The sequence below is a fragment of the Euprymna scolopes genome, chromosome 30, assembly GCF_053919585.1.
Source record: "Euprymna scolopes isolate OS-2025 chromosome 30, ASM5391958v1, whole genome shotgun sequence".
Classification (NCBI taxonomy): Eukaryota; Metazoa; Mollusca; class Cephalopoda; order Sepiida; family Sepiolidae; genus Euprymna; species Euprymna scolopes.
In genome coordinates, this window is record NC_136511.1 from 76503309 (window position 1) to 76520808 (window position 17500).

The 17500-nt window shown below is 34.0% G+C and overlaps 1 protein-coding gene across 1 annotated transcript in view; it reads left to right on the plus strand.

Annotated features, from left to right (window-relative positions):
• Positions 1-17500, plus strand: part of LOC145254844 (A disintegrin and metalloproteinase with thrombospondin motifs 18-like) — a 675825-nt gene that overhangs the window by 524771 nt on the left and 133554 nt on the right. Inside the window, exons 10-11 of the mRNA XM_080113681.1 lie at positions 1017-1170; positions 3994-4140. Of these exons, the coding sequence (XP_079969807.1) occupies positions 1017-1170; positions 3994-4140 (301 nt within the window). The remainder of the gene's footprint in view (positions 1-1016; positions 1171-3993; positions 4141-17500) is intronic.

Below are 17500 nucleotides of genomic sequence, written 5' to 3' on the forward strand. Positions count from 1 at the left end.
GTTTTTTATCCAATTAGTTAATAATTGGATTTTTAAGATATATTTAGCTATGATATAGAAGTGTTATGTTTTTATTTAGTAGTAACTGTGTCATGTATGTATGTATATATATATATATATATATATATATATATATATATATATATATATATATATATATATAAACTAACAATAAAAAAAACACTAACCTAGTTTTAAAACAGATCCTTTGTCCGATAAAATGCATGCTCATTGGCTGATAGGAAGGGCGCGGTGGATACTTGAAAGCTGATTGGGTAACTAAAATCTCAATAGAAGAGGAGCATATAAAAACGATAAACAACCACAGAATTCGCGCATAAGCGTGAGGAGTCATAGAGTGGATGAAACGCGGAATATTCATATATTCGTATATATTTTATAAATTACTATATATATATATATATATATATATATATATATATATATATATATACAGTTATGTCATGAAATTCTTTATTTTGCCAATTAACTCGGGTGTTCTGACTTCCTTACTCCTCCTGCATCTATCATTATCTCCCACAGACTCCCTGCCTCCGTTCAATCTCTTATTCCACTCAAAAACTGATGCCAAATTCATGCAAGATGGTCCAAAATATTCTGAAGTCTGAATCATTCACAACGTTTCTGTGGCATTTTTTCTTCAAGTTTAAAACATAATTTTATTGCATATCGTTCTTCTAAAATGTTCTCACATCCAGATTACCTTTTAACAGTTCACTAGCTTTGACAATCAGGCTTTAGCTGGGTGTATTCCAATTCCTGCTGTAGCTGTTCATTTGAAACTGAACTTAGTCAATCATCTCATGAGATGTATAGCAGTAAGATACTGAATTTTCAAGAGTTTATGACAATTTTGAATGCTTGTACACAAAGTCTGGAAATTTATTTAAGACACCTCGTATTTATATTCAAAGCCAAAACAATTGGCGTTTCACGAACTTAGTTGCTTTTGGCATAGATTATCTTTATGTTTCCTTTTCTTCTACCTCTTTCAGGACTCCGCAGTCCGAATGTCTGGACGATTTCCCTCCAGAGGGACCCCGACTAAAATTTCCCGAAAAACTTCCAGGTCAGCTCTACGACAGTGACACACAATGCAGATGGCAATTTGGAAAACAGGCTAAACGGTGCCATTTCGATTTTGGAAAGGTAAGAAAATTAGGTATATATATATATATATATATATATATATATATATATATATATATATATATATATATATATATATATATATAGTTTGGTGCAAAAATAATGTTGTTTATCAGATATTGTTGTGTCGTGGAACAACAGTGAAAATAAGAACAATCAAGTCGAGGTTCGGTTAAGGAACAAGTGTATTAACAATAATGTACAAAGATAGGAAAGCGTGTATATCTGCTGGGCACTCGGCTAGCAGTTGAAGTGCAGTTGCATCTCTCTCACCGGTGTTGGAATTACTAGCGCTATTTATAGTGCTAATCAGTGTAAATTCCTCTGTTCAAGGAAGGCCGGTATAACAGATATATATACGTCAAGAAACGACATTATTTTGCACCTACCTAATATATGTATATATATATGTGTGTGTGTATATATATATATATATATATATATATATATATAATGAAACTTAAAATAAGATGAATAAATATAGTGACATATATTGAATTTATTTGCCAGTTCAATAAAAAAAAACAATAGAAAGCGGAATTAAAAACGCTATTTATACCTAGTCATTTCGAAGCCTACTTCTTCTCATCACAAAAGGAGAATGGAGCAAGGTTACACATATAAGGATGTGCGGCATCTACCTCAGGATACATTAGGAAGGAAATTTAGAATAAACATAAAAATAAAAATAAAATAGAAGTATAGAACATAAGAGTGAAAGAAATAATAAAACAAAAAGTAGGGAGATAGAATGACCGTTATATTAGTGGAGCATTATTGTGGGGATAGAAGGGAGCGGCATGGTGGTTAAAATGGGGTTAATTCTGAAAGAGTAAGACATAGTGGGAGTTTAGGTGAAATGAGTATAGAAAATGGAGAAGTGTGTTAATGTAGAAATAATGCTATAGTTAAAATATAAAGATAATATGGCATAGTGGATAGGGAATAAGGGAGAAACAAAAAATACGTGTATAAGCAATAAAAGAACACATAAAACCTTGGGGTCAACGGTGGTTTTATAAGATTATATAACGTGTAATTAAGGTATATGCGTATTTGGCAAGAAATGAAGGCAGGCAGCTTCTTCAGACAGAGGTCCAAACTATACCTCTGGCCTTCGTCAAGTTGTTAACCGCAATGGGATAGGAATGCTGAATATTCAACTGCACCTTCAGTAATTACTGTCGTCTATAGTTGTTGTCATTTCGCCACGTTTTTGGCCAACTCATCCTCCACCGGCTTTAGGTAGGATTGAAACCGCTATCTTCAGACAATGCTCACCTGGAACTGTAAGGATTACTCGTCTTTGATTGAGGTTTTTGGTTATATAAATCTGTTTTTTTTGTGTTCTGATCTTCCATTGTCGGGTCCATACTGGATGGTATATTATAACTGACCAAGACAGAGGAATATTTGGTCGAAACGTCGTAAAACTACAACTATAAAAGATGAGAATAACAGTCCGCAAATAAATAAATATACAAATTACTCATCTCAAAAGAATTCCAATAATTAAATAGAAATTATTTGTTTCGAATTTTTTAGATGTTGATTGATATTTTGTGTATTATTCGGATTACTCGGACTATTAGTCTTCGTTGTTGTTTTAACAACGTTTCGGTTAATTATAAACTTCGGCGTTCATCTGTTATATCACCGATAGTCCTATGTCAGATAACATATCAGCTAGAGTTAATTTTGACAAGGATTGAACTGTGCAGTTCGAAGTGACACAAGGTTTATCAAATAAACCGATTCTCACGAAAGCTGGCGGGTAAACATGTCGCGTAAAATAAGATGATATCAAAGTAAGAATAAAATCAAAGAGACTTTAACAGATACTGTATGATGTCACGAATATTGGGGTTAACGGGAAAAAGAAAAGTTTGAATTCAGTTTATCTATGAAACGTGTGTGAAGCAGATTGCTAATAATGCTTTAACACCGAAAGGAAAACTTTGGTAATCACCAAGAGCGAAATACCCTTCAGATTTATGTTCACTGTGTCCAGGTATTTGTATTTTAATAGAATTAAGATAGTTTTACTACTTAAAAGAATACTAGTCTCTTTCTCTCAAATGTTATTTATTTCTCTCTAAAATTAATTAAAATAAATCTTCCAGTTCTATTTTCCTTTTATACCAACGTAAAAAAGAATTTTACGAGATAAAAACGTTACCTATTACACGACAAAAAATAAATACACATGAAGAAAATTTAGAGCTGAGCATAAATTAATTTAAAAACAAAATACATCAGTCATTAGTCTCTAACTCTAAGGATTCAAACAAGAGAGTCTCAAATATAATAGGTCCCGAAATATCAACCAAACTTAAGACCCTGTCCCCTCGCCGCAATGTTGCATCCCTGTATCTTGTTTATAAGTATTTTAATGGAATGTTTTTAATGAACTCGTAGCACGTGTGTTCCGCCGCGAAATGCATACTCTCGACTAACCCGACAAGCAGCAAAACTGTACCCCTTCACTTTGGAATTCCGTCGTTTCTGTTTCTTGTTTCTCTGGGTGTACTTACACGGAGAAAATTAAATTTAATCGCACTGCTGAACTCCCATACGATCGCAAATAGCAGCTTCTTAACATACAATTGGTAATATTCTTTGTTTTGGATGAAAAAAAGACTAAAAAATGTTTTTTTTAATTGCATCATAGGACAATATTGCTACAAATTTTTTAAAGATTCTTTTGACTGTAATCGATAATTCTTATAACAAGAAAAGATACGCAATGTTTTCTAATAATTATCTTTCTTCTTTCTTTATCTTTTATTTGTATGGACGCCCCTTTTGCCGCCACCAACTTAGGACTTATGCAAAAGTTTATGGTGCTACAGCGGTGGCCAGATGTGCGAGACGAAGTTCTTCCCTGCTGCCGAAGGTACGCCGTGCGGTAGCAGCATCTATACCGGAACCGGAAATACTGCTACCTCTTCCGACGAAACGCCACGGATGGTAGGTACGCAACCTCAACGGATTTTCAATGTATACTCTTTCTTCGCCAATTTACCCCCATCGCACTAGCCATTCTTTGCACTTTCGTCATTGTGTCTTGCTTGTCCCAGAATAGAAGTCTTGATTGCATGTTTTTGTTTGATAACGAGACAATGCCAAACAATACATAAAATTTATTGGTCTTTTTAATTTAATCTTTTCTGGATTATATATGTTTTATTTTTTATTACCGTTTTATCTGTTTGGTTACATATGTTTCAGATGTTGGACCATGTTTACGACCTAACAGCCTCGTCAGGCCTTCTGACGTTCAGGTCTGATGAGGCTGTTAGATCGTAAGCATGGTCCAACATCTGAAACATATGTAACCAAACAGATAAAACGGTAATAAAAAAATAAAACACATATTTGCCCTGCAATAGTATTGAGCACTCTCATCAGGTTTTTACTAATTACCAGTTTTACCTTACATATATATATATATATATATACAGGGTGTCCACAAAGTCTGACTACATTATGTAGCCAGACTTTGTGGCACCGTGTAGATTATGTAGCCAGACTTGTTCCTTGCTAATAGAGTCAGATGGTTTTGTGGCCAGGTTCGAATCTCCCAACCAGCTGTAATCATAACTCCCTGCATTGATACATTCCTGAAAGGATGAAACATTAATGTCCATAGGTATTAAAAAAATTATCATAGTAATAATTATATATATATATATATATATAAATTTAAAGGAGATTAGAATAATAGTCTAAAGAGCTAAGTGTATTTTAATGTAATAGTGAAATTACTAGTTTAATTAAAATACAGGAAATGCTCGTTGTAATTTAGATATATAATAAGCTCGATAGTTAAATGTCCTAGAGCTAATTCAATATTAAGTAATGTGATTTATAATTTAAAAATTTTTTAAAAAATTTTGAAATTTAAAAATCAAAATTTAATTAAATTAAAAATCAGTTTCATAAGAAGGAACAACAAAGTCAATTATCTGTACGATCGTTTCGGAAATCCGTGCTTTTTATTTGTGGTATACATGAAGTCACGTAGAACAATTATACATAGTTTTTTTTGGTAAGCACGGTCTCCTCATCAGCAAATTTAGGAGGATTTATATTGAATTGAAAAGACACCAAAAATAAACCTAGCATTAAAAGTAAGGCAGATGAATCTGAAAAATTGAAGTAAAAGGTTTGGATTTAAAATTTATAAGAAAATTAATAAGAAAATTGGTATAGGTTAGAGATAGAAATGAGTAGAAAAAAAAAAAAAATTTTTTTTTTTTTTTTTTTTTTTTTGAATTTACATAATAAATTTGATTTAAAAATATATAGATATAGTTACCTTTTAATTTTTCTTTTTTTGAAATCAGGAACTGTATTTAAAGTAGTCATTTAGATGTTTGCTATAGCTTTTTATTTTATTGAATGATGAATTTTAAAAGGGCGACGCTCGTGCAGTAAATTGTTTCCGTTAGCGTATTTTGATTTAAAGACGCTACAGTTAATATCTATAGAGAGAGAATATTTAATTTGCAAGTTTTTAAGGGGAGATAATTGTCATGGTTTTATTTATTATTTGATTTACGAGTCTAAGGGCGGTAATTGGTCTAACTTAATTTATTAAAAAAAAAAAATTAAAAAAAATAAAAATATAATCTATTTTTACTAATGAGTAATTTTTAATGATTTAAGGTGGTTTATATTTATTAAATTTAAACCAACGTTTATGATTACATGATAGAAGCTCGTGTCTTGAATTTACTAGTTTGGTTGTGCTTTTTATATCTTCATATTTTAAAATTTTTAGGGTTTCTTTTGTACATAATGTACAAAATTTATCTCCTGGTTTATATGATTTGCAAGTCTCAATTATTTGCCATTTTAAGTTGAAAGAAATATTGCTATTTTTTAGTTGCCAAATATAGTTGGATAGAGTAGTTTGGTTTGATAGAGAGTTATTTTTAAAAGAATGTTTGTGCGTTGAAATTCTATGTTTTATTGGGCCAGATGTGGAACCAATATATATTACCTCTTGATTATTATGATTATTTTCCGTTAGGTCTATTGTTGGATTATAATGTGGTGGGTTGGTTAATAATTGATCGGTAGATTGATTTAAGTTGGTGTTATTATTTAATCTGGTAGTTGAGTTATGGCTGTTGATAGGTTCTTGTATATTTGGAGTTTTTGATATATATATATATATATATATATATATATATATATATATATATATATATACATACATAGGATGCCCATAAAGTCTGGCTACATACTCTACACGGTGCCCACAAAGTCTGGCTACATAATGTAGTCAGACTTTGTGGACACCACACACACATATATATATATATATATATATATATATATATATATATATATATATATATATATATATATATATATATATATAAAATAAAAAATGTTCTACAAATAGCTCAGACTCCGCTCAACGTTACTGTCTCCATTTCTAATTTTCTAATTTTCAAATTAGCCTCGGTAATAGTGTGGTGTAAACCCTTTCATTTCTTCATTCTCCGTACAATTTATCTTTCTTCTTATTATAATATATTGAACTAAATATTTTTATTTTCTTATATCCATTTGTAAATTATTTCACGGAATTCTGTTTTTGGATGACCTCAAAATATCTTCCTATAACGGATAATGTGTTCTTTACATCTGGATACTCCACTTTTACCAACTTTTTTTTTATTTTACCGTCCTTGGATCTTCCACTCTTCAATCGAACATCCAATCACGTGAAATCATTTTTCATTTTTTCTCATTCTCTCCGCTTTACTGTCTTTTTAACTTTTACCAAGTAAACTCTATGGCTCAGTTGCAGTTTCATTAAATATTTTGTAAGCAAAATCTGATCCCGCATTTTACTAATTCCTCCTCTCTAATGAGAAAGAAAGTATTTCTTTTGAAACTCCACTCTTGGATTAAGGAGGATCCACTTCTTTTGTGTTTCGTTTTTGAAAAATAAATATGTTTTTAACTCTTCTTAAAGTGTTTTTTAACATATTTCATTAACTCTTAATTTATATATATATATATATATATATATATATATATATATATATATATAATTATTTCTTTTTTACTATAATAATTAAATACCTACAGACACTAGTGTTTCATCATTTCGGGAATTTTCAGTGCAGGGTGTCACGGTTAATATCAGTCGAAAGATTCGAACCCCGCAACACGAGAAATCTCTGGTTCGATTAGCGAAGACCTAATCAATTCTGCTACCATTAACCGCGTGAAATAACGCTGAATTTTAACAAATTTTTAATTTTAAATGTTCATTTACGTCAGTCAGACAGTGATCTAATCGTTATACGATGATCTATGCATAAGAGGTAAATTGACCGACTTTAATTCAACTGAAAGCTCTGAACGATAAGAAATGAATTACTTAAAGGGGATGTCATATTATTTTTTTTACTATAATAATTAAATACCTACTCTCTCTCTCTCTCTCTCTCTCTCTCTCTCTCTCTCTCTCTCTCTCTCTCTCACTCCCCTCTCTCTCTCTCCCCTCTCTCTCTCTTACTCTCTTTCTCTCTAGTATTCTCTCTACTTCTCTGTCATAGTCTTGATGTTGCTAGTCTCAGTCTTTTTTATAGATAATATTATTGGATGTGTTCTTCCGAATTATCTTATCTATTCCCTGCTTACTTAATGATCGTTTGATTATTTGGTCTGATGATCTAAATCAATTCGTTGCTTTGATATATCTAATATAAAGTGGCTTCACGCCTTGTCTAGAGCAATTTCCGTAATAAAATTATCTTCAGGCAGTGTCAATCTTGGTATTTTTACGGCTATGTATGTGCTGCATTCATTCGTTTTACAGACTGTTATCCTCATCTTTATATTCGTTGTCGTTTTCACAGGTTTCGGCCAACTTATCCTCTGGCCTTCTTCAAGTGATTAAACGCGATGGGATAGGAATGTTAAGTCTTGTAACTGTATCCTTAGTAATTACTGTCTTCCATAGTTGTTTTCTCGCAGCGTTTTGGCCAACTAATTCTCTAGTTTGAGCGAGTAGGATTGAAACCGCTATCTTCAGCAGGAACCGTAGAAACGAAACTCAACGCCTCTATCCACTGCGCCATGTGTCCCGAAGGGCGATCAATGTTGGATTTTATGGTTTTATAAATCCAATTTTGTATTCTTATCTGATCTTCTATTGATTGGTCCGTATCGAATACCATATTTGTTGTTGTTGTTGTTGTTGTTGTTGTTGTTATTGCTGTTTGTTTGTTTGTTTGTTTTTAATTTATTTTGCGGACTGTTATCCTCATCTCTATAGTTGTTGTTTTTACCACATTTCGGCCAACTCATCCTCTAGTCTTCTTCAAATGTTTAGAAAGCACAAATTATGAATTCTCATCTCAGAGGATTCCGAAATATAAAAAATAAAAAAATAATGTCTTTGTTATTGAGATTTTTTAACGGCTAGTAATTTACGATGAGCGCGTATAATATTGAGAAGTGGCATACTCCATTTGCATACATCTAAAAAAACATGACTGCCTCTCTCCTCAGTATAGACTCATCCTAGTTAATGATACTAAAATAATACAACACAATATCAAAATCAACGTTCGTGAAGCCTTTTACATGAAAAATAGGATCCTATAATCAATAATGTTAATTACAAAACTAGTTACAACGTGTCTGGCATAGAACTAGTTACAAAGTGTCTGGCATAGAAATTATTTTTGGCTGGCAAAGAACTAGTTACAAAGTGTCTGGCATAGAAATTATTTTTGGCTGGCAAAGAACTAGTTACAAAGTGTCTGGCATAGAAATTATTTTTGGCTGGCAAAGAACTAGTTACAAAGTGTCTGGTATAGAAATTATTTTTGTCTGGCAAAGAACTAGTTACAAAGTGTCTGGCATAGAAATTATTTTTGGCTGGCAAAGAACTAGTTACAAAGTGTCTGGCATAGAAACTATTTTTGGCTGGCATAGAACTAGTTACAAAGTGTCTGGCATAGAAATTATTTTTGTCTGGCATAGAACTAGTTACAAAGTGTCTGGCATAGAAATTATTTTTGGCTGGCAAAGAACTAGTTACAAAGTGTCTGGCATAGAAATTATTTTTGGCTGGCAAAGAACTAGTTACAAAGTGTCTGGCATAGAAATTATTTTTGGCTGGCAAAGAACTAGTTACAAAGTTTCTGGCATAGAAATTATTTTTGGCTGGCAAAGAACTAGTTACAAAGTGTCTGGCATAGAAATTATTTTTGGCTGGCAAAGAACTAGTTACAAAGTGTCTGGCATAGAAATTATTTTTGGCTGGCAAAGAACTAGTTACAAAGTGTCTGGCATAGAAATTATTTTTGGCTGGCAAAGAACTAGTTACAAAGTGTCTGGCATAGAAATTATTTTTGGCTTGGAACAAAGTGTCGCATCTGTTCTGATGCTACACTCAGTTTATTCTATCCTCGGTCAGTATAGGAAAAATCCTTCTAGATTAAACGATTTTTTTTTCAATCCAGAATGCTCCTTTTTGGAGAGCTGGACTTTCCCCCACGTTAAAACCCGAGCATGTGTCTAAGTTTGCCCTCCTTGTGAGGCAAGAAAGAAGAAACTGACATTACCAAATTCTTCGCCTTTTTCATGCTCGTAGGACGCAATAGCGTTCGCAATCAACACTGTAATATCGCAGACGAAAAGATGTACAAAAATAATAAGGAAGAAAAATAATTTACAATTTTCGTCTTGCTGTCCAAATCTCCGACAGTATTATATTAATAAACTTCCGGACGTTGTGCTCCCCAATCTTGCTTTTATGTGCCTTCTGTTGTAGTCGGTAATTCTTCAGAAATATGTACATTCAAAGGGTATTTTTTGTCATTTGTAAACAAAACAAAAAAACAAAAAAAACGCATGTACATATATAAAAGATTCAAATAAGCAGCCTTGGAGACCACGTATAAAAAAAACAATTAGTTTTAAAAAATCATTTTTTTTTTTTTTTTACTTTTATAGTATTAATTCTTCCGGAAATTACATATCCTTATTCATAGAATGAGATTTTAAAGGTATACCTATATTTTCATTATTTTTCGAATTAGTAAAGCTCTTTTTTCCGTGGTGCTTTCGAAGTGTCCGTCAAAAACAATGTCAAAACATCTGCTTATATATGAACGTTTTAAACATAAAACCATTTATTTCTCGACATTGCTTGTATATCATAACAGTAGGCAGATTATTTTCCTTCTAACAAACACTTGCAACAATGTTAGTTTCATGAAATACAACAAACGGTTGAGTATCAATAATGCCTGATTGCTTATTAAGCACGAACTATCTATCACACTTATTTTTTTAAGAACTTTTTTTTATTAAACACTAAGTTCGAATATTATCCGTTTACGGAAACTAAAAGGTTTGGACTACAGGGAGGATGGGAAACAGTCTATAGGGTTGTGACTTCCTTACTTCTCCCGCACCTTTCATTCATTCTCCTTGCCTTGAATCTCTTATGCCACAGAAAAAAAAACTTACGCTCAATTCGTGTAAGATGGTCTAAAAGCATTCCGTACGTTTCTATGGCATTTTTCCAAGTTTATAACAAAATTTTATTGCATATAATTCTTCTATAGTGCCCTCGTGTCCTCACGTCCTCACGTCTTGCATTTTTGAAATTCACCAGCTGTGACAATCAGATATTCGTAGGGTGTATTACAATTCCTGTTCATTTGAATCTGAAATCATAAGAAATTGGTCAGTCATCTCATACGATGTATAGCAATAACAGACTAAATTTTCAAGTACTTTAGATTCCTGTACAAAAAAGCCTGGAAACTTATTAAAGGCATCTAGTATATATTCAACACCCCGTTGAGATCGCGAAAAGATTATAATTTAAGGTTTGATGACCAACGCTTTTCAGAAGATAACTGTTTTTAGAAATGACAACAAATGCTGGGTCTGCCAGACATTGAGCAGTAAGTTTTTACTGGGGTACGGCTATCAAGCAATGCGGCACAAAGAAGTGTGTAAATATATCCGCTTCAGTAAAAGTTAACTACCGAATATGACAGCAAATCCTAGGAACATATCCCGGCAATAACAGTCGGAAATAAGTTATACACCATCCACTATGAGTATGCAGTTCCTACAGTTATGTACCTAGAGATCGGACCTATTAAATCTGAAATAATGATATGGGACAAGAAGGAAAAAGATCCGACCTAAGTAGACTTTCGTGTTCTAAATGGTGCTGAGTTAAACAGGACTAAAAAGGTAAACATAACGAAATACTTTTACGTATGGCATTAAAAGAAACTAGAATCTTAGGAAGATATCTACCATTCAAGTAATTATAGCAGTTATCTGACTCACGAAAAATAATTTCAAGATCTAACTGACAAACATACCTGGTGAACCAAGTATAAAGGAAATACAAGCAATTGCACTCAAAGGGACGGTTAGATTCTTTAAAAGATCTCTCGATTAAGATGTGCGAGATAGCGTGCGAGTGTCTAGCATCTGATAGGATGTCACATATCCAGCTAGAATAAAATGATAGCTGATTTGGGAAAAAAGTAATAGAATACTTGTTAATTAAAGAAGCAAGATATTTAGGGGATCAACAAAAAACGCTTTCCACAGAAAACGTTCCACTGTTAAAAAATACAAAAACATTTTTCTTTTTTGTATTCTTAATGACAGTACTATACTAATAACACCAATATGGGATTTCCATGATGCTTATAAACCTTGGATACTTAATAAATAGGCATATGAAGACTTAGAACCCGTATATATATATATATATATATATATATATATATATTTATATATACATTTATATATATATATTTATATATATGTATTTATATATATATATATATTTATTTATTCATATATATATTTATTTATATATATTTATTTATATACATGTATTCATATATATATATATATATCTTTATTATATATATATATCTTTATTATATGTATATATATATATATATATATATATATATATATATATATATATATTGTGATACATTTATAAAAATGTATAATACATTATTTTTATTGATTTTCAAACCGAGAGAAAATATATTTTCCCTATCTTTTATTTACTTTATTATTTTGCGCTCAAAGAAAGAAAAGGAGGAAAAGACGTGTGAACAGGAGGAGAAGGAATACAAAGATATGCTATGAACGAAGGTCAGAAGAGGAAAGAGGAAAGAAAGCTCATAGACAAGGGAGAGAGGGGAAAGATAGAGAGAAATTAACCCTATAGAGAGAAAGCGGTAAACCATATAGAGAGAGAGAGATCAACCGTATAGACAGCGAGGGGACTGACAAAAAGTTGTCAACAGGCAGTCAGAGCCTTGCGCTGAGGAGCGAAGGTCGGAGTGGCAAAGGCAGCGAAGGACGACGACAGCAGCAACTACAATAGCTAACGTGGGGCGACCGATTTCGCGCGTATGCGCCAAATGAAAACATGAATGAGAAGGAGTAAAGACGATGGGCAAAGTGAGAAGAATCGCTACGTATGTGCGCGTGTAATTCATGACGACATTGGATGGCGGGAAATACAAAACTATCAAGCAAAACAAGAATAAACCCAACGACGACATAGCTGAACGGAAAAATCTAAAGAATGGCGAAATACTAACGACAGGACAGTGATTTCATATGAGTTTTAGAAAAGAGAATTAGGAGCCAACTATGTGTGCGCATAACAAATGTAAACAGCAAAGGGAGACGATTGAATCTAAAAACAAAAGAAGGGACACATTTTAAAGGGGAAATCTGTGAGTTATCCATCCAAAACTTTTCATCTCTCTCGCAGCTCTCTCATATAACTCATGATCCATTTCAAACAGAGCAGGCTCTTTTTCCTTGATATGAATATAATATGTTACATGTTGGTTATATATTTTCTCTTGGTAAAAATTCAATGGCATTAAAGCTATTTCACTTAGTTATATATTTTTTTCTTGAATTGAATTGAATTTTATTTATTTTTATATCAATAAAAGTTTGTTAATTTTTCATCGGTATTTGTTCTCGTTATTCTTATGTGATTTCGTTGTCCAGTACATTTCACTTTATTGTTGTCTTCGAGACGGAGTCTCTTTCCATACCAACGCATTGGTAAGGAACCTGGGAAATTGCTTTTTTATATATATCTCGTTACGTCACCCATTTCTACCGTTCCCAGTAGGGCTGGGATACGGTGTAACAATATATATATATATATATATATATATATATATATATATATATATATATATATATATATATATATATATATATATATAATAGGTTGGTGCCAAAATAATGTCGCTTTTTGACGTATATAAAAAACGACAGTTTCAACTCGCCTAGGATAAATGCTGCTGCTTATTACTCGCCACTCGTTGCGAATACTTCCATGCATAATTGGTTGCGAATCTCTTTGCATTCAACCACGTGCAATTCTGTCAAGTATGTGAACTTTGCTATCTTTCCTCCAGTGGATTGGGTCACTCTGTCCGAAATGGATAATTTATCGGTATTCTTAGCAACCGATGCTCTTCTCTTGTGGTCCCTTATAGCATTTTCCCTTACGTCTCAAAAGTCACCAAAGCTAAGTGTATCGAAAATGTCGGACCGTTTTGAACGGACGCTGTATCGTGAAGAATATTAATGTTTTGTTCGGTATTAATTCCTATTTTGGTAAATCCGATTCCAGTCTCGCCATGTTTACGTCTGAACATATCACTTGCCGCTATTGTTTAAACAAAAAGACTAGATGCAAAAGAGACGTTAGATTCGTTTCTCTGATAAAAAAAAAATCGCTGTTGCTTAAACAAGCAGCATTTATTCAATAAGTTCTGTACGTCAGGTTTGTTTTTAATCATTACAAAAATAACAAGAACGACGATCGTGTTGCATCTATTTTGCTTGGTGTGTCTTCATTTTATACTCACTTTCAAATATAGATATATCCACGGAGGTCTTCGTCTTTGATAGTAAGTCCAACAGTGGCTTTGTTGTCGGGCTAGGGTAGATATCATCTTGCTGCCCACCACAGTAAGATGTGACACAAGCTTGGAAAATAAGGATGTCCAGTCAACACCCTAAAGGATGGGCACTGGCCTAGCAAAAATTGGCTGGGCATCTCCATCGGCATTCATTGGTAGGGGCGCCTCAGGCAGCAAGAAATAAACTTGTCCCACCCGAAAGTTGGGTGGCAAGGCCTGGGAGAGAAGGTAATACCCAGGCAGCGTACCACAGTCCAGCAAGTACTGAGCCAGTTCCTGACCTCAAACCTCTCGGGCTGATTATTAAGAACGGATTCTTGACTGGTACTTTCTACCCAGTCTCCAAGCAACCAAAGCAGCAAGGAGATTCATCCGCTCACATTAAAAATAATGGAAGGACATTGTAAGGCTAGGTTATGGTTCTATTAAGTCCTAGGAGATCCACTTTCCCAAGCTTTAACGTCTGTATTCGCGTATCCACCTTACGGATAATAATGAACTTTTCAATTTATTATAAAACCCGGGAGAATATCTTGCGGCATTAGCACATAAGTTATATATAAGTCATGTGCACTTTGCAGTCGGACTGACGTATACCCACACTCTTCATTTATTGTATTTGCTTCACTGTTCAATATATTTTGCTTCTACTAATTATCGAGTTCTGTCTTTTCTTTCGGGTCCTTGCGGGACCACAACACCTTATTTCTGAGAAAGAGATTAGTTTATTCATTTTTTTATATATAAATTGCTCCAGAAAAAAACATGATGTAATAAGAGAAATTATAACCAATTATGTGTTAGATGGATAGAGTCCAACCCAGAAAACGGCAATTTTTCCCCTCTGTCAGAAACATCATTCATGGAATGTGATAACTAAAGGACAAAATAAGTAAAACAAGAGTTACCCAAGGTCCACTTTTTAGTTTCTTTATGACTAATTGCCTGACACGCCCCTTCCAATAAATGCCAAGATATCTATATCGTCTGCTTTTCATCTAAGTCCTTCTCGTAAATTTTGAAAACTTTATGTTTCTAAAGAATTTCAGGATGCCTTCTTTAGCCTGTCTTCGACCTTAATGCCTTGTGTGACCTTTGCATAAATTGAAGTTTCCAGCAGCATACCTCTGATACGACCCGTTGCCACAATCTTGCTTGTTGCGGATAGGTTGGACACCATGGGTGCAGTGGAGTTGATGCTGTTGTTGTTTATGTTGTTGTTGTTGTTGTTGTTGTTGTTGTTGTTGAGTACCATTTGTTGGTTGATTTCGAATTGCTCAGATGATTGTTGTTGACATTCGTTTCCACGAGATCTTTCTAGTTAGAATTATTTCTACATCAGGTACTTACAGACTGGACCACGTGACCGTTGCCATATTCTTCGGTAGAATGTTTCTGTGGAATGAACTGGATTTGTACTCGGTACATTCAGGTTGTCAGTTTGTGTCATTAACTTGATTCTGCTGTTACTGTCACTTTTGTTGCTACTACTTGTACCTATTTACAATGCCTCCCCACGGGACAGAGTTAGACACCAGAGTCGTTTTTTAACGTGGAGAAAAGGTACAAAAATTTAAAAAAAAATTGTCTCAGTCGTGAAGTACTGCTCCTCCACCGAAAGAGAACAAGAAATGGAAGCGCTGCATCTGAAGAACAGATACTATACTTTGATCTTCATTGTTGTTATTACTTGTAGTAGCGAAGAAAGAAAATGCAGAGACCGCAGAACTGTGAAAAAAGATAGGCGCATCATAATGAACATATACTTAGGTCAATCAAACTGCCAGACAAAGGCTGTTACTAGCCTGTTTGATATTGTGCTTAGAGAAATTCTTCCAGTAACCTTATAAAATGAACTAAGAAAGAAACTATTTCTAGAATTGTCTTACAATGTATAAGGAAACTGTTATATCATATATACTGCAGTTTTAAATGCATTGCCCTTTCTTGATGAAAAGCTTGCTTAATATAAGAATTACATGTAACACTGCGCTTTGCCGTTAGATATATAAACCGTTATATAAACGGTGTTCTTTTCGTTGTAAGCTGTGATATTGGCAAATGCACGCAGCTGAGCTTTCGATCGTCGTCGCTATGAAACTGAAAGCTGCTGCTGCTGCTGCTGCTGCTGCTGCTGCTGCTGCTGCTCAGCTGTTGATAAAACTCATGTGAGCACTTGTTGCTATTTCATAAAGGTGTTATTTAAAACGGAGCAGATAGCTTCGTACGCGTGAGAGAAAAAGAGAGAGCGACATGCAAACAGATAGATACACAAATAAATCGTCTGCCTCGTTACACTTAGCTACATTGTAGGTTAGCACCCCTATGGGAGCGAGAACCAACACGTTGTAGTCTCAGTCGCAAAGTAGACAAAGACTAGAAAACAATTCGCTTTTTTTTGTGTTGTACAACATTTATTTCCTCATTCTCTCGTTGTCGTTGTGACGTCCCTCATGTGATCGTATTCTCGAACGTCATCCACTCTCTCACGTGATCTCGAACGTTATTCACGCCTTTAACCTGGCCCAAACGTTCTTCCTGTCTCTAACGTGATCTCCTTTTTAAAATCTTTATTTTTACCTACTGGTGACGTCATTTCGCATTTGCATACAGCCGTCCGAGCTACGTTACAGTTACGTGTCCATATACCTCGCTTGTAATTCAGGAAAAGGGCTGAGATCCACTTATACGGGAGGGACTATTATTTGAGATCATATCTAGGAAAGATTAGCAAAAAGTTGGTTTACGTTACATTTAAACTTCTGCATATCAGTACAATCAAGGAAACAGGTAACAGGAAGGGAATTCCAAATTCAATATCTGTTCGAGGGAAGAAACTATTAAAGTAGAACGTTTTCTGGCATTTAGGGACCTCAACAGTGAAGGGGTGAGATTTCGTTGCTAAGCGAATTTGTCGGGGATATGTACGTCGAGGAGACACAAGTGCAATGGGTTCATCAGAGTACATGCTAATAAAATATTTGTAAAACGAGCACAGAGATGCAATACTGCGATGATGGGACAGGGGCTGGAGCTTAGTTGATAAAGTGGGGTCTGTTAGATTGAAAACTCTCTTTTAGACTCTACCCAAGAGGGAGGGGCTAATAGTAGATGCACCAGCCCAGATGTGGCAAAAATACTCCATGCATGGGCGAATGGCGACCTTCTATAGGTACAGGATACTTTCAGGTGTGAGTACTGTTCTAGCTTGATAGAGGGAACCCACCTTCTTTGCAGCATCCTTCGCAATGTCCTCAATATATTTGTTCCAGTTCATATTGCCCGTGAATGTTAGACTGAGGAGTTTGAAAGAAGAATTTTCAGGTAGGGTGTCA